Source organism: Sorex araneus, chromosome 3 (genome assembly GCF_027595985.1).
Source record: "Sorex araneus isolate mSorAra2 chromosome 3, mSorAra2.pri, whole genome shotgun sequence".
In the NCBI taxonomy this organism is placed as follows: Eukaryota; Metazoa; Chordata; class Mammalia; order Eulipotyphla; family Soricidae; genus Sorex; species Sorex araneus.
The window spans coordinates 66378014-66405589 of NC_073304.1; the positions used below are offsets into that span (position 1 = coordinate 66378014).

At 43.0% G+C, this 27576-nt stretch overlaps 2 protein-coding genes across 3 annotated transcripts in view; one reads left to right on the plus strand and one right to left on the minus strand.

Moving 5' to 3' along the window:
- The window catches only part of AP4S1 (adaptor related protein complex 4 subunit sigma 1), a 52461-nt gene that overhangs the window by 7890 nt on the left and 16995 nt on the right, over nucleotides 1-27576 (minus strand). The window contains exons 2-6 of one of the 2 annotated variants that reach the window (XM_055130537.1): nucleotides 20084-20270; nucleotides 17014-17100; nucleotides 14970-15038; nucleotides 8051-8132; nucleotides 1740-3036 (exon numbers count right to left, since the gene is read on the minus strand). In XM_055130537.1, the coding sequence (XP_054986512.1) occupies nucleotides 8061-8132; nucleotides 14970-15038; nucleotides 17014-17100; nucleotides 20084-20221 (366 nt within the window). In that variant the 5' untranslated portion in view covers nucleotides 20222-20270 and the 3' untranslated portion in view covers nucleotides 1740-3036; nucleotides 8051-8060. Of the gene's footprint in view, nucleotides 1-1739; nucleotides 3037-8050; nucleotides 8133-14969; nucleotides 15039-17013; nucleotides 17101-20083; nucleotides 20271-27576 lie in introns of those variants that run through there. The other variant, XM_055130536.1, reaches the window with a different exon arrangement.
- On the plus strand, nucleotides 24005-25125 carry LOC129403377 (60S ribosomal protein L21-like). Its single transcript, XM_055130535.1, has one exon. The coding sequence runs from the start codon at nucleotides 24472-24474 to the stop codon at nucleotides 24952-24954; it is 483 nt and encodes a 160-aa protein (XP_054986510.1). The 5' UTR covers nucleotides 24005-24471; the 3' UTR covers nucleotides 24955-25125.

Consider the following 27576-nt stretch of genomic DNA (forward strand, 5'->3'; position numbering starts at 1 on the left):
AGCATTCCATATGGTCCCCTGAGCACCACCAGGGGTAATTCCTGAGTGCAGAGCCAGGAGTAACCCCTGTGCATTGCTGGGTGTGACCCATAAAGAAAAAAGAGAAAATTTCAGTTCATTTAGAAACTGCTCTAGTGCTGGGAACCTTCCCTGAAGAATTTCTTTATTCTGGTCAGTATTTCCATTGCCCCTAGTTGAACGAGTACTTTCATAATGTCTCTGAATCAGGCTGAAATTGCCTCGTGCTTGGAGAACCCTGTTCTGGTTACTGATCTTCTAAAAGAAGCTGGGACTTGAAAAAAGGGGAAGAAGGGATGAGAGGGCATTGCCCCACAGGGATCTGGGTGCCCCATGCCTCCAGGGTGCATCACGAGGACCCTTCCCCCCCACTGGAAAGAGGGTGTAAGAGTGCTTTCACATCACTCACACGGATTTTTATGTTCTCTAGAATCCAGTGCTTTTGGGTTTTGCGTTTTAAGGATTTAAAAACATGAATATTCTGAAGATACTTGCTTCGAAGGCTAGAAATGTAGATGGAGCTCAGAGGTTAAATGATGCAAGGCAAGCACCTTACTTATTGTATACTAGCTCTCTTGACCCTGTGATTTAAAAAAAAAAAGTAAAGAAAGAAAAAGAAATAAAAAGGTTCATTGAAAAGAGAAATGAAAAATAAAAATAAAAGATTAAAAAAAAAAAAACCTTCCCCAACTGGGGAGGAACTTGGCACAGGACTAAGTTCTCTTTAAAGGCACCAAAATATCAAAAATATTATTAAGATCTTCTGTACGTACATACTGCTCTGAAATGAAGGAACTGGACATTTCACTGGTGCTATTCTCCAACACTTAGTGGAATGGGATGAAGACAGTTGCTTTGAATTCTGAGCTCTATGAAGAAATCAGGAACCCTGAAGTTCTAGCTCAGCATGTTTTGGTTAAGTTCCTCAAGTGGTTCCTAAAAGCTATCTTAACTCATGAAATCTGAAATTTGCACTCTTGCCAAGGTATGGGACAGGACACACTCCTGTGAATCTGCTGGTACATTTCAGCTCTGTGGCTGAGTGGAGTGTGAGAAGCGAACCAAACTGGGGCTGCTTCACAGCACCTGAGTGATGTAGGTCAGTGATGTGCTGGGTCCCCAGGGCGCCCCACCTGACACCATTGCTCCAGCGAGTGACACTTAGCAAAAAGGTTTTTAACACCAGAATTTCTGTCCTGTTTTCTTATGCTGAGGTCACTTCTTTTTTACTTATTTTATTGTTTTACTTTTTGGATTTGGGCCCTACCCAGCAGTGCTCGGGGATTGCTCCTGGTGGGGCCCCCGGGTCCATATATGGACCAGGAATCAAACTCAGGTCAGACTTGTGCAAGGCAGGCACCCTACCTGCTGTACTCTCTCCAGCCCCCTTTTCCTTTCAAAATCCTATTGTCTTCCTTTGTAATCTACTAGAAGTAGAATAAGCCCACACTAGGGAGACCTGTACACAGGGTGTTTTTATTTCTCAAAGTCTCACTGTGCAGGTTTGGGAAATGATCTCTTTCTTTTTTTTTTAAATTTTATTTTATTGATTCACCATGAGATACGGTTATAAGCTTTCATGCTTGAGTTATAATCATACAGTGTTCAAACACCCATCCCTCCACCATTGCACATTCTCCATCACCAGTCTCCCCAGTATACCTCCCCCTTTCCCACCCTCCCCCTGCCTCCCTGGCAGGCAATTTCCCACATACTCTCTCTCTCCTTTTGGATCCCTTTCTTAAAAGGCCAGAGTGATTAGGGTTTCTGGAGAGAAAGATGGCAAACTGAAGGGCTCTGTGGGAATTCCCTGAGGTTCTGACTTCCAGCCACCTATTACTGAGCCGACTAGAACCTTAAATCATCAGTTCCACTGATAAGACCTTACTGAACCTAAGCAAACTCTGATGGAAGTGTTCTGAGTGCTGGAGAACCGGCTCCAGGCTGCAGTGATACCAGCGTGCTTTTCATTTTTTGCAAGGCCTACGCTTTCCCAGCACTGCAACTCTGTGCAGTGGTAGCTGTGCTACCAGAGTGGGGACATGGAAGCTCTGGGGCTGCCGCAGAAGGAGCACAAAGTTAAGACTGCGCCTCTATTTGGCCTGGACACATGACGGTGCCAAGGAACTTTCTAAGAGGCTGAGTGGAGTCAGATTTCTAGCATCATGTTTTTCTGATGCCTGAGTGAGAGACTATATAATGTCAACAGAAGAGTGTCTCCATAGGCACTGTCCATCCCACCTTTGCTTCTCTGGAGCTGCATGTGAAATCCTTTCTAGAGTCGAGCACACACTTCCTGGCGAGAGTGTTTTTGTTCCCCTGGCTAAATGATGTAAAATTCCTCATCTGTCAACAGATATATTCTTCAGTCAATTCTAAGGGGCAGTAAATATGTATTTTAGTCAAGACAAAGGGAAGACAAAGAGTAACTAGGTAAAGGGTGGGGGGAAAGAAGGGTTAGAGCAATAGCACAGCAGGTAGCGCACTTCCCCTCCACATGGCTGATCAGAGTTTGATACCCAGCCCCACATTTGATCTCCCCGAGCCCCTCGATAAATGATCCCTGAGCACAGAACCAGGAGTAATCCCTGAGCACTGCCAGGTCTAACATTCCCAACTCCAACCCAAATGTGTTGGAAAGATACAAATAGTGTGCCTTGGTGTGTAAACATGAAAGAAAGAACAAAAAGTCAGAGGTCAGGGATATAGCTCAAGTGCAGAGTGCAGTGAAGGCTCTGGACTGGATCTCTGGCCTCATAGGTCCCCCTCCAACAACAATCAATAAAATGATCAAAAAATAAATTAATAAGTTCAAACCAAATGCTGGAGCAATTTATGGATCTATGATAGACACCAAAAAGATGTAAAACAAATTTACCTTCTCATAAACATCTAATCAGGGTCCAGAGTGATAGTATAGCAGGTAAGATGGTTGCTTTACATTGGCTGACCCGGGTTCAATCCCTGGCATCCTATGTGGTCCCCTGAGTATCTCCAGGAGTAACCCCTGAGCACCACCTGGTGCAGCCAAAAAAAAAAAAAAGAAAAAAGAAATAAAAATAAACATCTATTCAATATAGTCTAATAATACATATCCTATTTATCTAATTCACTTTCTCTGACATTTCAGTGTGACTAGAGTAAGGTAATTCAACTCAGCCAGAGTCATGGCAATATTAAATATTAAAGTTGAGAAAGTACTAAAGCTCTTCTGGTCTAATTATATCATTTTGAGCTCAGGGGATTTCGTGTCTTGTCTAAAACAAAGCTTATCAGTAGCAGGACCAAAAGTGGGTCCTGGGTTTCTGTACTACATTTGAAGTGTGTATTAGTCTTTGCTGTTTTCATGGTGACTTGTTATATATAAAGGCATGTTTCTCACTTGTTGTTGAGCTACAGCCCCAGATGGAATTTATTTTTAACTGATTTAAAGGGCTTAGTTAAATGAAATGCTATCTGCTGAATAAAAATATAGTATCATGTACCTTCTAAGACTGGGGGTCTGATGTAATGTACAGCCTATTTGGAAAGGGGTCCTGGTTTCAGGTCATTCACCACTAGAGGGCACTCAGATTGTCCCACTTAATTTATAGAGGCTTCCAACTCCAGCCTGCAAGTAAAATTTATCAATGTGATGACACTGTCTATGAATAAAAAGGGTAAATTGCCATTTCTCTAGACTATGATGACTCTGGACAAAGAGCCTTTTATGTATTTGTGATCTGTATATTATATATATGTGTGTGTGACTGAGTATATACATATCACTTGTATCACTTGTCATCCTGTTGGTCTTCGATTTGCTCGAGCAGGTGCCAGTAACGTCTCCATTCATCCCTGTCGCATACTAGTGTAGCCCAATGGTATCTGCTCGCCCCAGGAACACAAAGAGCCTCAAACCATTCGTTCAGGGTTTTGATGAAGAAGTCTGACCATCTCATAGGTGGGCGGCCACAGGGTCTCTTTACGTCCCATGGAATCCAGTCCATAACAGCTCTAGTCCAGCAGTCATCTCTCAATCGCATTATGTGTCCAGCCCATCTGATTTTCGATGCCTTGGCAAACTAGACAGTGTCCCTGATTCTTGATCATCATCAATGGTTGGAACTCCAGATTCCTTCTCTCACTTGAGTGAAATGTGATATTCCAAGCATAGCTCTTTTGATTCCTCTTTGGGATATCCGAATAGCGTTCTCGTCCTGTTTTTACAGGGCCCAGGTCTCTGAGGCATAGTTTAGTGCAGGAAGAACGGTGGAGTCGAAAAGATGTGGCTGGAGCCGGAGGTTCTTTGTCCTCTTAACCACTTCTTCGACGCTCTTAAAGGCGTTCCACACTGCTCTCTTCCTCCAGTGCAGTTCTGGCGCCAAGTTGTTCCTCATGTTGAGTTCTCGACCCAGGTAAACATAACTGCTGCATTTGGAGGTGTTCATTCTGTTGAAAGCAAATGGAACATCAGGGACTAGTTTGTTTTTCATAAACATTGTCTTGGTGAGATTCAGCTGCAGTCTGACCGTTCCACACTCCCAGTCAAAGTCAGCCAGCATTTGTGCCACTTGGCTGTTTGGGGTTACTAGAATGATGTCATCAGCAAAGCAGAGGTGGTGTAGTGGCCGACAGTCTATCTTCATTCCCATTCCTTCCCATTCCAGTCATCCCATGACATTCTCAAGGATGGCACTGAAGAGTTTCAGTGAAATGGTATCACCCTACTGAACCCCTCTCTTTACATCGATGGTCACTTCCTTGTAGAATGTGAGATCCTGGTGGTGAACCTGTAACACAGCTCGAGGAGGATCCTGATGTACTGAGTTTGCATGCCTTGTTTGGCTAGGGCTTCAGTGACCTCTTCAGTCTCAACAGAAACAAAGGCCTTCTTTAAATCGATGAACGTTATACAGAGCGGCATCTTGAACTCTCGCAAAACTTAAATGAGCTTGGTCACTGTGTGGTCGATCATGCTGAATCCTTTTTGGAACCCGGCTTGCTCGCATGGTTGTCCTTTGTCTAGTATTCTGCCTATTCTATTTAGGATGACTCGAGTGAACAACTTGTAGACAATGGACAGCAGGCTGATTGGGTGATAGTTGCCCATGTTGTGGATGTCTCCTTTCTTGTACAACAGGACAGTCCTGCTGGTTTTCTATTGGGACGGAACCTTGCATTCAGACAGGTAGCATGTGAAGAGCAGAGCCAGTGTATTGACGAGTACTGGTGGCAGATTCTTCAGGTGTTTGGGTCTGATCTTGTCTGAACTGAGTGCTGTATGCATCTGACAAAATGGTGTGTCGGATTTCAGAAGGGAGGACATTGGGAATGACATATCCATCCTGCGGAACTTGGTATGTGGGCAGGTGGACGTGGCTATGGAAGAGATCTGAGTAGAACTCATGAATAATCCTCTCCATTGCCCTTCTGGAAGATGTGATAGATCCATCAGGATGTTGGAGGGCAGTCATTTTGGTCTTGTAGTTGGTGAAGGACAGGTGAGTATTGCAAACACTGTTCCCGGCTTCTGCCACATCGGCCAACACTGCTGCTCTTCTCTCTTTATCGCTTCTCTGCACAGCTTTGCAAGCTCGGATGTTAGCTTGTGATTGCCTGACGCTCATGCCAAACCACGTTGGCGAATGAGCTCGAGAGTTTCCAAAGACAGGCGTCTGTTTGTGGCTTTCCCACTCTCGGCATTTCTCAAGCAGTCATGGAGGTGCTGAACCAGTCCATCATATTCCTCATCGATGTTGTCAACGATGGCATCTTCCCATGGTGCTGTAATAGTGTGAAAGAGCTCCCAGTTGGTGGTCATTATGGGAGTTCTCTTCTTAAACTTAAACTTTGCAGTCCTTTCTCCCTGCTCTGTGAAGTAGAATTTTGCATGAAGGAGATGGTGGTCTGATCCCATTTGGAATTTTGGGACAACAGCAACATCGGTCAGCAAAACCGTCGATTGAATATGATCAATTTAATTGTGGAACTGTCCACCGGGAAACTCCCATGTCCAATGTCTAGATTCAGCCTTCTGGAACTGTGAGTTACCATGGATGGTCGTGGTCAACATGATAAACTCAGACAGTCTCTCACCCTGTTCGTTCCATTCTAGGCCATGGGTCCCGAAGTGGAGTTCTTCGGGTGACCTTCTCGGTCCTATCTTCGCATTATGTGTATATGCATGTACACATACATATAAACATGTATATGTGTTTCAGATACATAATTCTGTTTTAGGTTATATTCTATTGAGTACAGTTTACATATTATATTAACGTTATAATTAATGTTACTATTCAAGCCTCATGATGTATGCTAAAAAACTTTTTGTTGTAGTTGGATATGGTTTTGGTTTTTGGGGCACACCTGGCAGTGCTCAGAGATCACTCCTGGTGGTACTCAGGGAGCCATCTGGGTGCTGGGGATCAAACCTGGGATGGCCATGTACAAGGCAAGTGCCTTATCTTCTTCTGTACTATTGCTCTGGTTACCTTGTAATTTTTACTTCTATATTTTAACTTTATTTGCTTTTTATTTTAGGGTTTGGGGCCCACACCTGGCAATGCTCAGGGCTTACTCCCAGCTCTGCTCAGGGATCACTGCTGGTAGGACTCTGGAGGCCACGTGTGGGTGCAGGTCTATAAGGCAAATGCCTTATTATCTCTCCAGCCATTACTTTAAGTAAAATAATTAGGGAACAGTGTTGTGAGAGTACAGCAGCTAAGGCACTTGACTTGAAGGTACCTGACCAGGGTTTATTCCAATCCCCATCACTTCATATGGTCCTGTGAGCCTGACCAGGAGTGACCCCTGAGCAAAGACCTAGGAGTCAACCTGGCGCATGATCAGGAGTGGCCCCAAAACTACAATCTGTAGCCTGACGTATTCTGCACAAAGAATATCGGTAGGGACCCCTAGATACCTTAATTTAAAATGGGGAAGAAAGCAAAGGAGAGCTTTCTCAGCTATAAAAAGAAATGAATATAAGCCAAGCAATTTCTTTAACCTTCCATTTATCATCTCAGAAGCTTTAGCCTGATCTTCTGAGGGATTTCTGGAGATTTATACCTGGAGCCATGAATAGCCCGTCTCTAGGAGTACCACGCCTTTTCTAGCAGTGTTATTTAAACTCTAAAAAAATCTATTCCAGAAGCAGAACAAAAGTGAAATGAAGGGGCTGGAGAGAGAGCCCATCGGGTAAGGCATTTGCCTCTCATGCAGCTGACCTGGTTTCAGTCCTCAATCCCTGACACCGCATAGGATCCCCTGAGCCCTTCTGGGTATGGACCCCCCCCTCCAAAAAAAAAAAAAAAAAAAGCAAACCACAATAAAGCCTCAAAGTTCAAGTAATAGTAAAGTTAAGATTAACAAATCTTTTCCTGGGGGAGCAGAGTTGTTTCATAAGGAGGGTTCAGATGCCAGGGCTACCCCAGACATTCAGCCCAACTCTGTGAGCCAGGCAGAAAAAGAAAACAATCTTAGTCTTGGGAGAGGGCTCAAAGGGATGGAGTGCATGCTTTGCACATGGGAGCCCCGGGTTTGAGCCCCAGTACCGCATAGTCTTCAGCACCACCTGGAGTGGACCCCACCCCATCCCCAGCACCACTGCATGAGGCCAAAGACAAAAACCAAATCAACAAGAAACTCTTCATAAGAAGTCTGTGAAAGGGACCAGAACAGGAGTACAATGGGTAGGGCACTTGCTTAGCATGCGACTGACCTGGATTTGATTCCTAACATCCCGTATTGTCCCTGAGCACTGCCAGGATTGATCCCTGAGTGGAAAACCAGGAGTAAGCCCTGAGCATGGCTGGGTGTGGCCCCAAAACAAAGCAAGAAAAAAAAAAGGTCTGTGAAAAAAGGAAATGAAACTCAGCATGTGCTTTGCATGCATGAGGGAGAACGAGATTCAGCCCGTGCACTACCTCTCTCCTAAAACAAAGATGTGAGGGAGGTTCTGCTAAGTTTGTGTTGTCACAGTTGCCGATAACCATTCCACAATCCTTCTGGATTCTGCTGAATCATTTTCCTCCCCCATGGCACTTACCTGATCAACATTAGCATGTGCTTTGCCAAAGGCTGTGGAAACCCTGGCTCACCATAATGAAAAAGGATACATCTAATTCACTCTAGAAAAGAGAAAAAGAGGACAAGGATGAGGAGGAGGTGACAGACCACACAGGTTAACAGCTACCCTGGGAAAGGCTCTAAAGAAAATCCCGAGAGAAGCACCTTGAGTCTGGAATTGCCATTTATTTTTTTTTAAAAAAAAAAGGACTGCAGTTTAGAGGAATTTACAGGTCTGAACAATTGATATTTATTCATTTATTTTTGTTTTTTAGGGCACACCTGGTAATTCCCAGGGGTTACACGTGGTTCTGCACTCAGAAATCACTCCTGGTGGCACTCGGGGGACCATATGAGATACTGTGGATGGAACCCAGGTTGCTGCATCCAAGACAGGTGCACTTCCTGCTGTGCTATCATTCTGGCACCAGAACAATTCATCTTTGGACTATGGAACCTCTTTAGAACAAGTCATCAGAGGTGTAACATACACCATTGTGACAGATACTAATGTAGTTAATAGTACTTCAAATGATATTACCTATTTGAAAGCTAAGACAATAGACCTTCAGGGCTTTTATCACAAGAAAAAAATCTGTTATCCATGTGGTGATGGCTGTCTACCACATCGATTTGATCATTTCACAATGTACATAAATATTCGTTATGCTTAATACAACTGAAATCAAAACATGACAATTATACCTCAATTAAAAAAAAAAAAGGAACAGTGGGGCCGGAGCGATAGTATAGTGGGCAGAGCGTTTGCCTTGTATGCGGTCGACCCGGGTTCAATCCCCAGCATCCCATATGGTCCCCCAAACACCACCAGGAGTAATTCCTGAGTGCAGAGCCAGGAGTAACTTCTGAGCATTGCTGGGTGTGACCCAAAAAGCAAAAAAAAAAAAAAAAAAATACCAAAAAAAAAAAAAACAGAGAGGGAGGGAATGATTCAAACTTTACAGGTATTCTGATATGTGGATCAGAAACCTTAATAATGTGTATACCATTTGAATCCATCAATTTATTTCTAGAAGTATATCATAAGAAAATAATTAGATAATAACAAAATGCTTTGTAATAGGATATCAGTCACTGGAGGGGGTGGTTTATGTATTGCATAAATCATGACAGACTCACAAACAGTGTTGTAGCTATATAAGCCCTGAAAACAGTCAATTAAAAAGCAAGTGACAAACAATAGTTTTCTACATATTTGTGCATATATAAGAATCACTGGATATAGATAGATGAAGTTAGAGGAGATGTATCTAAACAAATGGAACTACATCAAACTAAGAAGCTTCTGCACTTCAAAAGAAATAGTGACCTGGGGGCTAGAGCAATAGCACAGGAGGAGCACATTTGCCTTGCATGCGGCTGGCCCAGGTTCGATTCCCAGCATCTCATATGGTACCCCGAGCACCACCACCCAGGAGTAATTCGTGCATGAGCCAAGAGAAACCCCTGTGCATTGCAGGTGTGTCCCACCCCCCCCCAAAAAAAAGAAACAGTGACCAAAATACAAAGAGAGCCCACAGAATGGGAAAGAATATTTACCCAATACCTATCTGATAAGGGATTAATATCCAGGATATACAAGACACTAGTAGAAGTGTACAAGAAAAAACCTCCAACCCCATCAAAAAATGGGGAGAAGAAATGAACAGAAGCTTCCTTAAAACAGAAATACAAATGGCCAAAAGGCACATGAAAAATTGCTCCACATTGTTAGTCATCAGGGAGATGCAAATCAAAACAACAATGGGATATTATATCACACCACAGAGACTGGCACACATTCAAAAGAACAAAAGCAACCAGTGCTGGTGTGGATGTAGGGAAAAAGGGACGCTCTTTCACTGTTGGTGGGAATGATGACTGGTACAACCTTTCTGGAAAACAATATCAACTAGAAATTGAGCTTTCATATGACCCTGCAATACTACTTCTGGGGATACATGCCGAGGGTGTAAAAAAGCACAATAAAAACGACATCTGTACCTATATGTTCATTGCAGCACTGTTCACAATAGCCAAAATCTAGAAACAACCCAAGTACCCAAGAACAGATGACTGGTTAAAGAAACCTCGGTACATCTACAAATGGAATACTATGCAGCTGTTAGGAGAGATAAAGTCATGAAATTTGCTTATAAGTGGATAGACATGGAGAGTATCATGCTAAGTGAAATGAGTCAGAAAGAGGGACAGACATAGGGGCTGGAGAGATAGCACAGCGGGTAGGGCGTTTGCCTTGCACGAGGCTGACCCGGGTTCAAATCCCAGCATCCCATATGGTCCCCTGAGCACGGCCAGGGGTGATTCTTGAGTGCAGAGCCAGGAGTAACCCCTGTGCATCGCCAGGTGTGACCCAAAAAGAAAAAAAAAAGAGAGGGACAGACATAGAAGGACTGCACTCATTTGTGGAGTATAAAATAACATAACATGAGACTGACACCCAAGGACAGTAGATACAAGGGCCAGGAAGATTCTCCATAGTTGGAAGCCTGCCTCATGAGCAGAGGGGAGAAGTCAGCTGTAATAGTGAAGGGATCATTAAGAAAATGGTGGTTGGAGGAATCAGTCGGTATGGGAGATGTGTGCTGAAAGTAGATAATGGACCAAACATGATAACCTCTCAGTATATGTATTGCAAACCATAATGACCAAAAGAAGAGAGAGAGTATGGGGAATATTGTCTGCCATGGAGGCAGGGGGAGTGTGGGAAAGGGGATATACTGAGGATGTTGGTGGTGGGAATGTGCACTGGTGGAGGGATAGGTGTATGATCATTGTGTGATTGTTACTCAAACATAAAAGCTTGTGGAGCTGGAGTGATAACACAGCAGGTAGGGCGTTTGCCTTGCACGAGGTCAACCTGGGTTTAATTCCCAGCATCCTGAGCACCGCCAGGGGTAATTCCTGAGTGCAGAGCCAGTGGCCCCTGTGCATCGATGGGTGTGACCCAAAAACAAACAAATAAACAAAACCACGAAAGTCTATAACTATCTCACAGGGATTCAATAAAATAAAATAAAAGTTTTTTTTTTAAAGGAGAGGGGCTGGAGCAATAGCACAGCAGAGCAATCGCACTCCTGAGTGCAGAGCCAGGAGTAACCCCTGTGCATTGCCAGGTGTGACCCAAAAGGCAAAAAAAAAAAAAAAAGATTATCTAAAAGTATATGTCAAGTTATCAGACTAATGAATGATCCATTCCTTCTTTATTCTGTTGCCAGCCACTTCCTAATTCAGAATTTGGCCCAGAAATCACACAATGATCATACACCTATCCCTCCACCAGTGCACATTCCCACCACCAACATCCTCAGTATATCCCCTTTAATTAATTTACTCTTAATTATATATCATATTAATCTTTCCCAGTGGACATAGCAGTTGTATCATGAAAAAGTCACTGAGAGCTGCAATGTGGCTGAGACTCATCAGTGCTAAAGCTCATGCGTTGCATGTATGAGACCTAAGTTTGACCCTTGGCACGGCAAAGAAGAGAAATTGTCAGGGGGAAACAGCAGCGAAAGGTAAGTTCCTGTCTGAGAGCACTAGAAGCCTGTCAAGTGCAGGACACGGTTCTCATCCCGCTTCCTAAACAGCAGCAGCCTCTGTTTCCTGCAAAACTGCCTCCTTTGCAGCTAACAGCACGGACTTGTTTGTTTTGAAATGTGATGCTGAGATGCCTCTTTCCATCCTGGCAGCATGAGACTGATGTCCAAATTTAAGATTTGGAAACTCTCAAATTAAAAATAGTCCCAAAAGAATGTTTAAAACTCTCAAACCTAAAAATAAACCCTAGATGACAAGGCACTCTCCATGTGGAGGACAGGCTGAATTTTCTTTCCCATTGAACTCTCTTCCTCCGATTTTTTCTCTTTTAGCTGTGGTCATCCTAAACCTGGTCAGCCCTTCCTCCCCTCCCAGCCTGACGCAATTACCTGGCTCAAGCGAAGTTTTAATCTTTACCCCTGTGCTTTCTATACTCTCTAGGATTACAGCAAGAATTTAACTGCCTGCTCTTTATTCTCAATTACCAAATACAATCTTAATTATTCAAAAGACTGAACAGTAAGGTGCCACCTTTGATTCTTCCAAGTTTAGAACACTGGTATGTGGCGAATGATATTTTTCACCATAGGTGTTGCCTTAGAGTGCCAACATGGCTGTCTCTAAATCACAGACCTGGCCTGGCGATCAGTGTGTCCTAAGACAGTTGTCCCAAGACAACTAGCATTTTGCTAGCATTTTGCTGTCCAATATGGTAAACAACAGCCTCACGGGCTATTTACATTGAAATGGAGAGAAAAGTTCCATTTTTCACTTACACTAATCATATTTGAAATGTTCAAGAGCTACATGTGGCAAATGCCCCTGTGTTGAATGGCAGAGGATGGGATATTTGGTCACTGCATAAGGTTTTGTTGCTTCCCTGCTGGCCCAGAGTGTGCTCTCTGAGCAATCAATTCACAGATGAGTTGTTTAGAGGGGTTTGTTTTGGGGCTCGACTCGGCCGTGTTTACTAGCCTGGCCCTGTGCTCAGGGACTTGGGGGAACATATACAGTGCCAGGGATAGACCCAGATTGGCCACATGCAATGCAAGTGCCATACCTGATATACTCTCTCCAGACTCAACCCCTCCAAAGAGCATTTTAACGCCAAACTTAACCTTTCTCTCTGGTACCTCCAGGCCAATTTCTACAACGGCCTGATCTCTTACCCACTTTCCGCTTTGGAACATGACAGTCCCTTCCTTGTTGGAAATATTACCATGTCACAGACCATCAGGAAGATTTCTGGGCCAAATTCTGAATTAGGAAATGGCTGGCAACAGGCAGTGGTAACTATACTTTAGGCACCAGAACCACCTGGAATCTTTTTAATGTAACAGTCTCAACCGAGGTTTCTACTCTGGGATTATTTAGAGTGCTAGATCATATAGCCAGAATGCTGATTTCTAGCAAGTCCCTAAGCAATGCTTATGCTGCTGACCCAGGAAACACCATTTGATACCCACTGCTTTAAGGTAATAAAGATTGAGGACTACTGAAGGACCTTAGCAACTTTCATTTTAAGCAAGAGGAGTTAAGTTGAAGACACAACTATGCATTTGTGCATGTGTGTATGTGGGGCTTTGCTGGGGTTTGAACTCAAGGCTCCATGAATATAAAGCATGAGCTTTGCCACTGAGCCACAAATAACTTCTTACCATGAGTTCTGCCCTTTCTAGGCTTTAGTGTACCTATTATAACTATTTGTAGAACAGATATTGCAGACTGCCTCAGGAAGAACAACTTGGAAACATTTCCTTCCTCTTTTATTTAAAAACAAAATTAAACAAACAAACAGCTATGAAAAATCAGCTCGCATCACTAGTTCACTACTTCTTAAGAATGCTAGCCATGGCTTAGGAAGGCCTATGGTAGTTGAGTAAAATGTCTTTACTGGTTCTTCTTTTCATAAATAAATAAATATATACATGTTATATATTTGGGACAAGGGCACACCAGGTGGTGCTCAGGACTTACTCCTGGCTCTATGCTCAGGGATTATTCCTAGTGATGCTCAGGGGATCACATGTGGTGCTAGGGATTGAACCTAGGTCCACCGTCTGCAAGGTAAGCACTCTACTTGCAGTACTACTGCTCTGGGCCTTACAGATTCTCTTTTTAAAAGACTGTTGGGATTTCAAATTTATTATGAATCTAAATCATCAAACTGTGGTAGTGGAAGTAGGACAAATATAACGATTGAAACAGAACTAAGAGTTCAGAAATAAACTCTTACATGTATGGGTAACTAATTTCTGACATGGGTGCCAAGACAATTCAATGGGGGAACAAATAGTTTTTTTCTCCAGATGGTATAGGGACAATTGAATAGCTACATGCAAAAGAACAACAGTAGATCCTTTCTTCATAACATATACAAAAATAATTAAAAGACCCAATAACTCAAAGGGTTAGTCTGCAAGTTTGTATGCCAGAGACCTGGGTTCAATCCTTGGCACCACATGGACAGCCAAGACTCCAAAACACTGTCCAGGAGTAGCCTGTGAGGACCACTTTGGGTGTGGCTCCCCCAAAACAAACAACCCAGATCTAAATTTAAGGGCTAAAACTAAATCTAAAAAGAAAAAATAGGAGTAACTATTCATGACCTTAGATTAGGCAAGGCCTTTTGACATATGACACCAAAATCATAATAAAAAGAACCCAGATTAAACTTAATCAGAAATAAAAGCTATTGTGTTTCAAGGAGAACCACCAAGAAAATAAAAATAAAATCAAAGAGTAGGATAAAATATCTTCAAATAATATTTAGTGAGAGATTCATACTTAGAATACATAAAGAATCCCTAAAAACAAAGAAAAGGAAAAGAAAAAAAATAAAAGACAAACAAAATTAACTCTTCCAGTTCAATCATTAAAAGGCTAATGCAGTACAAGTAAACTTTTTTCTTAAAAGACTGGGGGAAAACTCTTACTTCCTAAAGAAGAGTTGGTTTTGACCCTCAAAAGAAAGGCTTGGATAGAAATGCTTCAAAAAACTAAAAAGAAAGGAAAAAAAAACTAAAAAGAGTCTTTTTTTTTTAAGAGTAGAAGCATAAGAAAGAAGAAAGAGAAAGAGAGCAAAATCTCTTAATAGAGAGGAAGATATCAGATGTTAACACTTTTGTAGAACTGCTTCTTTATAAAAGCCACAGGCACACACAGATTTGTAACACTTTGGATGAGCCAGCAGAAAGGTCAAGAAAATATGGCATCATTGGAAGTTTGACTTTTCCATATAAAAGGTCTATAGGACACACACTCCTAATATAGTCCCATTATCTGGGAAATTGGACTGAGGACCCAAACCATATTTTGGTCATCATCAGACTTACCACTCGGCTGAAATACTCATCTAAAACTTCCACAAAGTTATGGATGAATTCATAAATTGCCATCTCATTCTGAAAAAAAAAAAAGAAGGGTGCAATTTTTCAGAATGTTCCATGCATAGGTCAGACTTGGAGCTGCCCTGTCAGCAACCTGGTTTTAGAACATGTGGCTTGGCCAGCAGATGAGACTAAAGTAGCTCCCACTGACGAATAGAGTAACTTTGTGACTCGCTTGTTTACCAGAAACCACTGGGGGAAATGGAGGAAACCTTACTCTCCAAGATTTTCTCAAAGTCCAAGATGAATCCAGGCAGATTCAAGCTGGATTGAGTATTTAGAGTTCTGAAAGCTTAATTCGTGATTTTATCACAAATTAGCTGAGCCAAATTTTCAGGTTCTTCCTGACATTTTTTCCCCATCTGTGAAGATGGGAAAAACCATCTCAAAGTTTGGCTAATGAATTAAAAGAAAAAACAACCAATTAGATAGGAGACAATCAGAGAAGGAAAGAAATCGGGGGGAGGGAGGGGGAGAGAACAAGAAGTAATGGGAGAACAGACATCAGGTCTTCAGTTATACCAGTGATATGGCTTAGGGGTATTGCCGTATATCCCAAACACAGATTCAATAAAACTGGAAGTATGAGACAGCAGTCATTGAAAATTTGTAATGTGCCTGTCAAGTTGACAGGCGGGGGTGGGGTGGAGGGTGGGGTGGGGAGGGAATCTGGGAACACTGGTGGAGGGAAGTCATCACTGATGGAGGGATTGGTGTTGAATTATGTCTAAAACTCAACTATCAATAACTTTGTACATCATGGCTCTTAAATAAAAATTAAAAAGAAAAAAAAAGAAAAAGAAAAACAATCAGGAATTCAACATATTTTAGGTTTTAACCTTTCTTCAGGGTTACATGGCCATAGGTGCTACTGATCTGGAACCAACATTTTTCTTTCGGGGTAAGGCTACATCTGGTGATGCTCAAGGGTTACTCCTGGTTCAGTGCTCAGGGTTCACTCAGGGGACCTGGTAATGCTGAAAAGCAAATCCAGGCCTCTTGCACTCAAAACAAGCACTGCAGCCATTTGAGCCATCTCTCTGACCCCTGAAACTTACATTTCTGAAAAAGCTAAACTACATCTAGGGCTGGAGCAATAGCACAGGGGTAGGGCATTTGCCTTTCACGCGGCCAACCCATGTTCAATTCCTCTGCCCCTCTCGGAGAGCCCAGCAAGCTACTGAGAGTATCGCGCCCGCACGGCAGAGCCTGACAAGCTACCTGTGGCATATTGGATATGCCAAAAACAGTAACAAGTCTCACAATGAGAGACGTTACTGGTGCCCGCTTGAAAAAAATCGATGAGCAACAGGATGACAGTGACAGTGACATCTAGCGGAGATGTAGTCTCAATGCCATCAAATTTGTAGTTTTCTCTGGCTTTTGATATGTCAGGTTAAGTTTAATGCCCCACACTATTTAAGCCGCCCCACTGTATCACAGAACAAGGGCAAAACCCTTGCTTTGGGTTAAAGAAGACATTCTGTGATTATCTGCTTCTCTACTAGCTGCTGGTAGTATCCAAGAAATACCTTAGCTACTTTCCTTGCACATGGCTTTACTGGTTTTGTTTAGTCCTTTTTATTAAATGTTTTTGTTTGTTTTGTTTTGTTTTGCAGTACCAGGGATTGAACCCAGGGTTTCACACAAATACATGCTCCACCTTGGAGCTATAACTCCAGTTCACATGCAGTCTTTCCAGACCACAATCCTTTAGAAGAGTCAGGATAATACTTAGGGAGGCAAATAAGGAAGGAAATGTCAATTAAAGGAGCAATACAGAGGCTGGAGAGATAGACCAGAGGGCAGGGTCTTGCTCTGGTAACTGTGTTTGATGCCCAAACCTTGTCAGTAGTGATCCCTAAGTGCAGAGCCAGGACTAAGTTCTGAACACTGCCAGGTGGGGCCTCAAAATAAAACAAAAAAGGAGGAATACAAATCAATTATTACTCTTATCTTGCATTTTTCATAGGCTCCTCTATTATCTTACCTCAGTGTCATTAACTCCAACCACAATGAAGAGAGCTGCATATTGTCGATAAATCAGCTTAAAGTCCTTATATTCGATGAAAGAACACTAGACAAGACACAATTGGGTATCAGTTCTGATGGATGACAGGATTATGAATTTCTTCAAAACAGCACGCATAATTTCTGGGTTCTTTTTTTTTTTTTTTTTTACTTTTTGGGTCATACCCAGCGATGCACAGGGGTTACTCCTGGCTCATGCACTCAGGAATTAACTCCTAGAGGTGCTCAGGGGACCATACGGGATGCTGGGAATTGAACCTGGGTCAGCCACATGCAAGGTAAACGCCCTACCCACTGTGCCATCACTCCAGTCCCAATTTCTGAGTTCTTATTTGATTGTGCACACTTTGTAGAAATAATTTAATATTTTAAATGTTAGACAACCCTTGCTGGCCTTGTCCTCACAATTCGTAGGGACTATCTGAGAACACCTCTAGCAAGGGAGATAGAGACAAGTTGTCTGAAGTAAAAGTCTGAGTATCCACTCAGGTTTCACTTGTACTCCTCATTCTTTCATTTGGCTCTGTGTGGAACTCAGTATTATAAATAACCACCATATTATTTATTTTTTGTGGGTGGGGCCAGGGTTTAAACCCAGGGTCTCACACATGGAAGACAGGTCCTTTAACACTGAGCCACACCTCCCAATACAGTAATCAGCATTTTTGTTTTGGTTTGGTTTTTGGGCTACACCTGGAAATGCTCAGGGGTTACTTCTGGCTTGCCACTCAGGAATTACTCCTGGTGGTGCTCGGGGGACCATATGAGATGCCAGAGATTGAATCGGGTCAGCTGTGTGCAAAGTAAGTGCCCTATGCACTGCACTGTCCATCCCCACTGTGTTTTGTTTTGTTTTGTGGGCTACACCTTGGAGTGCTGAGGGGCCAACCCCTTAGTTCTGTACTTAGGGGTCACTCCCAGTGGTTATCAGGGGACCCTGTGGTGTCAGGGATCACACCAGCCTATTGAGCATTCCAGATGAAACCCTGATGGCCATGAGCTTCCAGAAGCAAAACCCAGGTACACTGGTTCAAAGACTAAGACTTCAGACCACATGGTGGCAGCTGAAACAAGCAGTCCCTTCCCAGATGGATCCTGGCTGGATCCTGGGCGGGGAAGGATGGCGCCCTCTTAGGATTCTGGCTGTCGTACCCAGGATCTGCCTCCAGCACATCAATGGCCTTAATCCAGAGACTCCCAAATGAATATCAAAATGCATTTAACTCCCTACAGTGATGTCTTTGGACACCAACCATTTACAATTTTAGAATTCCAGAAGCTTGCGGCTACTTGACCTCTCATGATATTCAAAATAAGCAATAGAAAATAAATAATCTAGCATTTGCCCCTGGCAGGCAGGCTTGAATGGTGGTGAGGAAACTTGAAATAATGGTGATGGGAAGGTGTAATGGCGGTGGGATTGGTATTGAAATATTGAATGTAATCAATTAATGTGAACAACCTTATGAAAGCAAAATTAAAAAAAAGTTTTTTTTAAAGAGCCATTTGCTCCACCACTATGTTATTACCTCTCTCGTGCTTTCCAACTTTGGACCAAGGAATTCTTTTAAAAAAAGGCAAAATTTGAGTCTTTAATTTAAAATTAGTTGATAAAAAAGGCGATAGCCCCAGTCTACAGAATTGGGCTCACCCTAGTACTAGGATGTGACCTGCTCAGCTAAGGAAACAAATGCAACCTAGTTGAAAAACTGAGGACAAGTTTGAAAGAGACATTAAAGAATGTGGAAAGCACCTTTGTGGATAAAATTAAAACAAAACTAAAGTTGTGTGATCTAATGCCCAATTATGCCCAAAGCCCACAGGATTCCTTTGAAAACCTAAAATAATTTAAGACACTTTGAAAATGCCCAAAATTATTAATTAAAATACCAAATATGCATTCCAAAGCACAGATTTCAGCAGGTAACCTCCTATCAGTGCAAAAACTCTTCAAACTTATGGAGTGCCTTCGTTCCAAAGGACTCAAACAGGCATGGTGCTGGAGTGCCCGCTTTTATTTCAAGTACGTGGCAACTGACACAGTCCAGTAAGAGTTTCTGTTTCCTTTGACAACTACTTGAAACAGTGTGTGCCTGGTCAGCCAAAGATGACTGACTCTGTGATGTTCCCACTGGAAAATTAATTCAGAAGCCAAGAGAAACACATTTCCAACGTGTGACTTCTGATCTCAGAGGGAGTTGAGTTTATGACTTAGCAGGGGTTCCCACAGCACTTTTTCCTCCCTATGCAGGGAAATGTGGAGAACCGGCAAGTTGAGCAGGTAATTTCAACACCCTGATTTCACCTGTTTTTTTTTTCCAAATTTCCAATGAATTTGAAATTTATGACCTGAATTAAGTAATTCTCCAACTAAAATTTTTTATCAAGATAGGTTCCATGTAAAATGTTTCATAATCCAAAAAATTTGGAAATAAAAATTTCCCATTATTTTAATGATTGTATTTAACCTTCATTGTGGCACAATGGATAGACTTATTTCACATGAATTTAAACCTCCATTTCTCCCATCTACTTATTAACATAAGAAACTTCAGAAGAAATTTCTTGTTGCTTGAACAGAATTATATTATGATATTCTGGCACAAAAAAGATCTTAAATGTTCCCCTCTACTCCAGACATCTGCCCTTCATCTTTGATTTAAAGAAAGCCACCTGCTATAGAAACACTCCTAAGATTCCAAAGGCTGAATTCACATGAACAAAAAAAAAAGAAGTTAAGTTAGCAGGAGTGAATCTGAGCTACCATTTCCACAGAACTCAGATCTGCTGACCTAAGGAGAACCCAAGATCTTTCCTGGTTTCCTTGTTTTGACTTTTCTGAAGGGGATGTAAAAAAGACAAGGCTGCAGTTTTTTCATTTCACTTCGTCTGTTATGTTCCCAAACAGCTGTTGAAAGAGTGTGATTCAAACAGCACGATGGTCCTTGGGCCATGGAGTAGCATGTCTGCAGTAATAGCAGACTTGCTATACTGTTGAGAGGAAGAGAGAAGGAGAAAATAAAACGGACCTGCTCGCTGGACCGAGAGAGGCAGCTCTTTATAACTTCTGTTTCCAGCAGTGTCCGCTTGCGAATCTCCACATGTTCATAGTACTTAGAGAGCCGGGTCTGCCCTTGCTTATTCACCATGAGAAAAAATTTGATCATTTTCTCCTTCTGCCCCGTGTTAAAGGCAACTGGTGGCTGTAACTTGAACCTGAAGGACATAAGAGTAACAAAAGGCAAGATCAAATTTCTCAAAGAACTGTATTATTTTAATTGTTTTGGTGTGCTGGGTGAAGACAGCCAGGCACTGGGCAAGAGACTCTGCCTCTCAGAGGGGCTGAGTTGAGTTTCCCTCCCCACCCTGAGCCTGAGTAGAGCCCCAACAGCCAAAGACCTCCGGAACCCAGCCACAGCCATGCTCAAGGCCCATCTCCACATGTTCGGATGAGCCTCACGCATGAAGGAACTGGCAGAGGAACCCAGGTGTGCATGACCTGGGGCTGAGATCTCCAAGCCTGCTCGGATTGGGACTGGGTCTTCTTCCACCCAGGTCCCCCATTTTCCAGTAGCTAGGCAGTCACACCCAGAAACTGCCCCCTGGCGCCGTGAAATCCCATCAACAACCAACATCCAAAGACCAAGCTCTGGGAAGCGTGTAACATTTTATAGCCTAGTTCTCCCTCTTGGAGGGGGTAGTTTGGTGTTAGGGTTTGAACCCAGACACCATGTAACACGCAAGGCCTGTATTCCACCACTTGAACCACATTCCATAATCATACACACACACACACACACACACACACACACACGCGCGCGCATGCATACATCTGTATGGTCAAATGTGTAAGCACCACAACTAGGTGTACGGCCCCTGGTGAGAGTGTGTGTGAGTAGCAGTCACTGTGGTAACAGCCAGAAGGAGGAGGGATGGGTCAAAAGAATCATAATGACTGTGTTCTATACAAAACCAAAATCAAATACAGTGTCTACTGAGAGCATGGGTATTTGTTCTTATGAATGAAATGAGTTTTTAATAACTAACATTAAATTTTCATTATTTTACAAAACTCTCCCTTCTTGTTGTTCCAATGACCAGGGATGTGGGTGGGGGTGGGTGGGTGGTCACACATTTGGTTGCACTAGAAACCACGTGGGTAGCACCAATCATATGCAGCACGGGGGGGCTGTGCTAGGGGTCAAACTCATGGCCTCACGCCTCTACCAGTAAGTTGTATCCCTGATCTTCCCTTTTTGAGTCAATGCTCTTTCCCTTCAGAACTGTTTAATTTATTCACCAATCTTGTTGAGCACCAACTGTGTGTCAAGCAGCAGAGGATGTAGAAATGAAGGAATGATTTCTGATCTTTAGATAAACCTAGCAATGGTATCAAGTAACAGTGTAATGGACAGGTAGATATCTAGGGGTATAAGGAGGGAAGGATAAGGAACATCACAGTAGGGTTAGCAATGGTTTCCCAAAGAAGGGGTATTTCCTCTGGGATAGTGGGAAGGTCCTGAAAGTGTCAAGAATAAAAAGCAAAATATGGGAATCTGAAAGCCCTGGATTGCTCAACCTTGGTGGTCAGCTATAGGGCAGGAAGATGGTAGAAGGGAAATGGGCTGGTCACATAAGATAAAATTAACTTTAGGGTCATCACCAGGAGTAATTCCTGAGTGCATGAGCCAGGAGTAACTCCTGTGTATCGCCGGGTGTGACCCAAAAAGCAAAATAAATAAATAAATAAAATTTCTTAAAAAAAAAATTTAAAAAAATAATAAATAACTTTAGGGTCATGCTAAAAACTTTAGGGGCTGGAAAGATAATATAGCAGGTAGGGTATTTTCCTTGTACACGGACAACCCAGGTGGTCCCTTGAGCAGTGCCAGGAGTGATCCCTGAGGCAGAGCCAGGAGTAAGCCCTGAGCATCAGTGGATATGGCCCCCAAACAAAACAAAACAAAACAAAAATGAAAGAAAAGATATTTATTTTATGTGCAAAGAAGACAAGATCTATATGAAGCTTTTCTTTCCTTTTCTTAGCCTTTTTTTTTTTAAAAAAAAGTAGACTAAAACCATAACTGTTGGAGTTTCCAGAGTTGAAATTAATTAGCTAGCAAAGCTCCAATATTAAAATCAGTAAGTATAAAGAAAATCCATTTTTTGTTATATTGTTATATCTGATGACAGGGTTGTGAAGTCCTTGCCTATGAATTTACTAAGCTGTTTGTTGCTAGTTGAGCCTTCTGTGTTATTGTTTTTGTTTGCTGAATCTATGTTTCTTCCCCTCTAATCTGGTGTACTCCTGCTGGAATATAAGTATAGAGGAATTAGGAGGTGTTGGGCAGTCCAGAGGTCAGAATTCATGGTCTGGCCTTCTTTCTTTAGTCTTAAAAACATTGAAAGAAGAGGGAACTTGGGGACACTGGTGGAGGGACACTGACACTGGTGGAGGGATTGGAGCTGGAATATTATATGCTTGGCATTCTATTATCATTGCTGTTGTTGTTATTATTTGGCATTGGAGCCACACCCGGCAGTCCTCAGTCCTTACTCATGACTGGGCCCAAGGATCACTCCTGGTGATCTATATGAAGCTTTTCTTTTCTTAGCCTTTTTTTTTTAAAATGTAGGAGAATTGCTATTTATTCAGCATTGATTAAGGTGATTGAATTGGGCATGAACTCCACATTATCTTTTTTTAAAATTGAATCACCATGAGATACAGTTACAAAGCTTTCATGTTAGAGATTCAATCATACAACAATAGAACACCCATCCCTCCACCAGTGCACACCCTCCACCACCAGTGTCCCCAGTATATCCCCCGTCCCCCATCCCAGTCCTTACCCTGCCTCCATGGCAGGCAATTTCCCCAATACTCTCTCTCTACTTTTGGGCATTATGTTTTGCTTGAATTTTCCCACCATCATTCAAGCCTGCCTGCCAGGGGCAGATGCTAGATCATTTATTGTCCATTGCTCATTTTGAATATCTTGGGTGCCATGGCCACGTGCTTCTGGAATCCTAGATTGTAAATGGTTAGGTTCCAGAGACATTTTCGTAGGGCACTAATCCATTTTGGGATTTAATTGGGCGTCTCTGGACCAGGGCTATTGGTATGCTAAGATGGTGCCTGGAGACACATTGTGGGTATGACAGACAGGCTGATGAGCAGATGGGAGCTGGGGAGGAACAGCCCAGTGCCTCTGCCGCCATGTGGCATGGAGATTTAGTCCTGGAACCCGTATACCTGGGCCTTGCTTGTGGAAGCTCTTGGTCGGAGGGATTCCATCTGTAGTAGGCGGGGAGACTGCACCTGCTCCATCTGGGGTGCCCTGGTGAAAGTGGCTCTGTATGGGGCTTGGAGAGATCTCCGGCTCTGTGGGGTCTGCCAGGACTTGTTGCTGTTTCTCTGGACCAGGGTCCTTAGTCTTTTTTAAAAATTGAGGGACCATGTAGGTGCTAGGGATTGAACCCAGGTTTGGCATGAGCAAAACAAGCACTTTAACCCCTGTGCTAAACTCTGACCCTGAAATTCTATTATTATTATTATATTTGTAGTGACTGGAATGACAGCACAGCGGGTAGGGTGTTTGCCTTGCATGCAATCAACCTGGGTTCAATTCCTTCATCCCTCTTGGAGAGCCCTGCAAGCTACCGAGAGTATCCCGCCCGCACGGCACAGCCTGGCAAGCTACCCATGGCATATTCCATATGCCAAAAACAGTAACAACAAGTCTCACAATGGAGACGTTACTGGTACCCACTCGAGCAAGTGGATGAATAATGGGATGACAGTGCTACAGTGCTACAACAACTTTGTAAATCATGGTGCCTACATTAAACAAAGTCTAGTAGTAGTAAGAGTAAACATTAGCAATAGTATAGACTATTTGTTAAGGCTCTCTAATAAAGCTCTACAATATATCCTAGCAGGACCTCTACTGGGCAACTTAGATGTATGCTATTTAAATATCACAGTTCTTGGATTCCTACATTAAGCATAAACATATTGAGATTTAGGAATGTTAAGTAACCGTAGTCTTGGATTACCCAGTCAGGGGTGAGGTGCAGCTCTGGGACAATGCACACAGGGATCCCGAACTTGTCCTCCTCATTCAGATGTTCATGTGAGTAGTTTCAACTCTAGTTAAAATAATTTTAAATCTAGGGGCTGGAGTGCTAGTACAGTGCATAGGGTGTTTGCTTTGCACATGGCTACTCAGGTTCTTTTCCCGACACCCCCATATCAGCTGGTCCCTAGTGCCCCCCAGCTATGATACTTGAGCAGAGAGCCAGGAGGAAGCCCTGAGCACCACTGGCTTTGGCCTAACCACTGTTCTCCAAATTTGTATCTAAAATAATTTAAAAACTTTTTCGGCCGGAACCGCCAGCGCCCAGTAAATCGCCAATGACCAACACAAAGGGAAAGCGGAGGGGGACTCGCTATATGTTCTCTAGACCTTTCAGAAAACATGGAGTTGTTCCTTTGGCCACATACATGCATATATACAAGAAAGGTGATATCGTAGACATAAAGGGAATGGGCACAGTCCAAAAAGGAATGCCCCACAAGTGTTATCATGGCAAAACTGGAAGAGTCTACAATGTTGCCCAGCATGCTGTTGGCATTGTCGTTAACAAGCAAGTCAAGGGCAAGATTCTTGCCAAGAGAATTAATGTCCGCATTGAGCATATTAAGCACTCTAAGAGTCGAGACAGCTTCTTGAAACGGGTGAAGGAAAATGATCAAAAAAAGAAGGAAGCCAAAGAGAAAGGGACTTGGGTCCAACTGAAGCGCCAGCCTGCTCCACCCAGAGAAGCCCACTTTGTAAGGACCAATGGAAAGGAACCTGAGCTGCTGGAGCCCATCCCCTGTGAATTCATGGCATGAGAAGTGTTTGTTTAAAAATAAAGAGACTCCTGGACTATAAAAAAATAAATAAAATAAAATAATTTAAAATTAAACAAAAAAATTTTAATTGAGTCACCGTGAGATAGTTACAGAGTTGTTCATGATTGGATTTCAGTTATATAATTTTAATTAAAAATTTTGACATTTTTTTCTTCTACTTAATTTTTTCCTTTTTGGAGCCACACCTGGTGGTGCTCAGGGACTACTCTGGCAGGGCTCAGTAGACCATGTGGTGCTGGGAATGAAACCTGGGCTCCAGTATGCTGAGCCTGGGCTCTAGCATTCTGGGTTGTCTTCCTGGTCCCCAGTTTCTCTTTATGAAATAAATAAAAATACAGTTATGTTAACTCCCACTTTCTCTCATCTTAACTATGCATTTTCAAATAGTGCAAAATAATATAGGATGGCCAGTGGCTAATTCTCCCACATGGGCATCAGAGTCGTCTCACCCATACACCCGACAATAGTGCCAAAGACCAGAATTAAAGTAGCTCTTAAATAACCTTTTAACATTTGCAATTGGGACCAGGAAGAGTCAGGCAGTAGAACCCATATGGCAATCTGTGGGAGGCCTCGAGTTCAACCCCCACACCCCTAAACCCCTGATCCATCAGGCCCACTCTGTCTGCTGAGCACTGCTTGAAGTGGCCCCAGGTCCCCATAAGCACTGCTGCGCTGGGTGGGGTGACTTATGAAAAAGTGAAAAAATAGGGCCGGAGGGATAGAATAGAAGATAGGCACTTGCCTTGCATGTGGCCAATGTGAGTTCCATCTCTGGTACCATATATGGTCTCTTGAGCTCCCCAAGAGTGATCTCTGAAAACAGAGCCACTAGTAGGCCTGGCAGATGTCAACCCCCTACACACCGAGAAGTAAAATATAAAACAAAAATAAAATCTGGAATCATTTTACAGAAAAATTGCTGTCGTTTTGAGGGTGACATCTGAATTCTGTTTCTCTTCTAGTTTGCCCTCACAGGTCACTTCTTATCTCCTAAACCCTAGCAGACAGGTGGTGATCTCACAGCTCTGAACACCAACAGCTAAAGAGAGCCAAGCCCAGTCTGCAAAGCCCAGGGCTGCAGTGTTCACTCAATGGCAGAATAGGATGGTGTCGAGACCAGTTCAGCTGGGGCCATGACAGCTGTGTCATGGGGAAGCCTGTGGTCATTCACTCTTTTTTTTAGGAAGAAAGACTCATGACTGGAGGTGGGGCTGCAACAGCCTGTGCTTTTTAATGATTTGGCATAAAGTGCTGCTTTTATTCTCCCTATTAATTATTGCCCGGAAGTTACGACAGGTGATTTGAAAATGAAGAACACTAACTTCTCTATTATTCTCTTTCAAGAAGTTATTTTAAAATCATTATTATGGAGAGAGACAGAGGCAGAGAGAGAGAGAGAGAGAGAGAGAGAGAGAGAGAGAGAGAGAGAGAGAGAGAGAGAGAGAACAGCAGGTAAGGCACTTGCCTTCCATGTGACTGACCTGGTTCAATCGCTGGCATCCCATAAAGTCCCTGAGCACTACTAGGAGAGGTCCCTGAACACAGAGCCAGTAGTAGACACTGAGCATTGCTGAGTGTAGCCTCCCAAATTAACCGCTGAAAAAATCTTTATTGGGGTTGGAATGATAGCACAGCAGGTAGGGTGTTTGCCTTGCATGCGGCCGACCCAGGATCGATTCTTAGCATCCCATATAATCCCCTGAGCACCGCCAGGGGACAGGATTGCGCTGTGCACTGCCAGGTATGACCCAAAAAGAAAAATAAAAAAGATTATATACTCTTCAATTTTCATAATGATTTTTTTTTCTTTTTTTTTTTTTTTTCTTTTTGGGTCACACCTGGCGATGCACCGGGGTTACTCCTGACTCTGCATTCAGGAAAAAAAGAAAAAAAGAAAAAAATCATTATGAAAATTGAAGAGTATATAATCTTTTTTATTTTTCTTTTTGGGTCACACCTGGCAATGCACAGGGCAATCCTATCCACTGTGCAATTGCTCCAACCCTGAAGAGTATATAATTTTATATGCGATACAAAGGGAAAATGTTGCCTTACGGGTACTCCTGGTTGCAATAAGAGTTAAGATGAGGGGCTGGAGTAATAGTACAGTGGGTAGGGCGTTTGCCTTGCATGCAACCGACCCAGGTTCGATCCCCAGCATCCCATATGATCCCCCGAGCACGGCCAGGGGTAATTCCTGAGTGCAGAGCCAGGAGTGACCCCTGAGCATCACTGGGTGTGACCCAAAAAGAAAAAAAAATCAAAGTCAAGGAAGAACCAACCACCAAGGACAACTCTACTGGGAGAAGCGTTACCCAATGGTGCTTGCTAGGATGCCTAGAGATTAAAAAAAAAGAGAATTTGGAAGCTTCACAATACAATATGAACAGATCGATGTCCCAACACTGTATGCTGTTAATATAATATAAATTTAATGCCTTAAGAAAAGACATGAAGAGGGGCCGGAGTGATAGCACAGCGGGTAGGGCATTTGCCTTGCACGCGGCCGACCCGGGTTCGATCCCCGGCATCCCATATGGTCCCCCAAGCACCGCCAGGAGTAATTCCTGAGTGCAGAGCCAGGAGTAACCCCTGAGC

Excerpts from the sequence above, each read along its gene's own strand:
- LOC129403377 (XM_055130535.1), top strand. The coding sequence starts at position 24,472 with ATGACCAACACAAAGGGAAAGCGGAGGGGGACTCGCTATATGTTCTCT.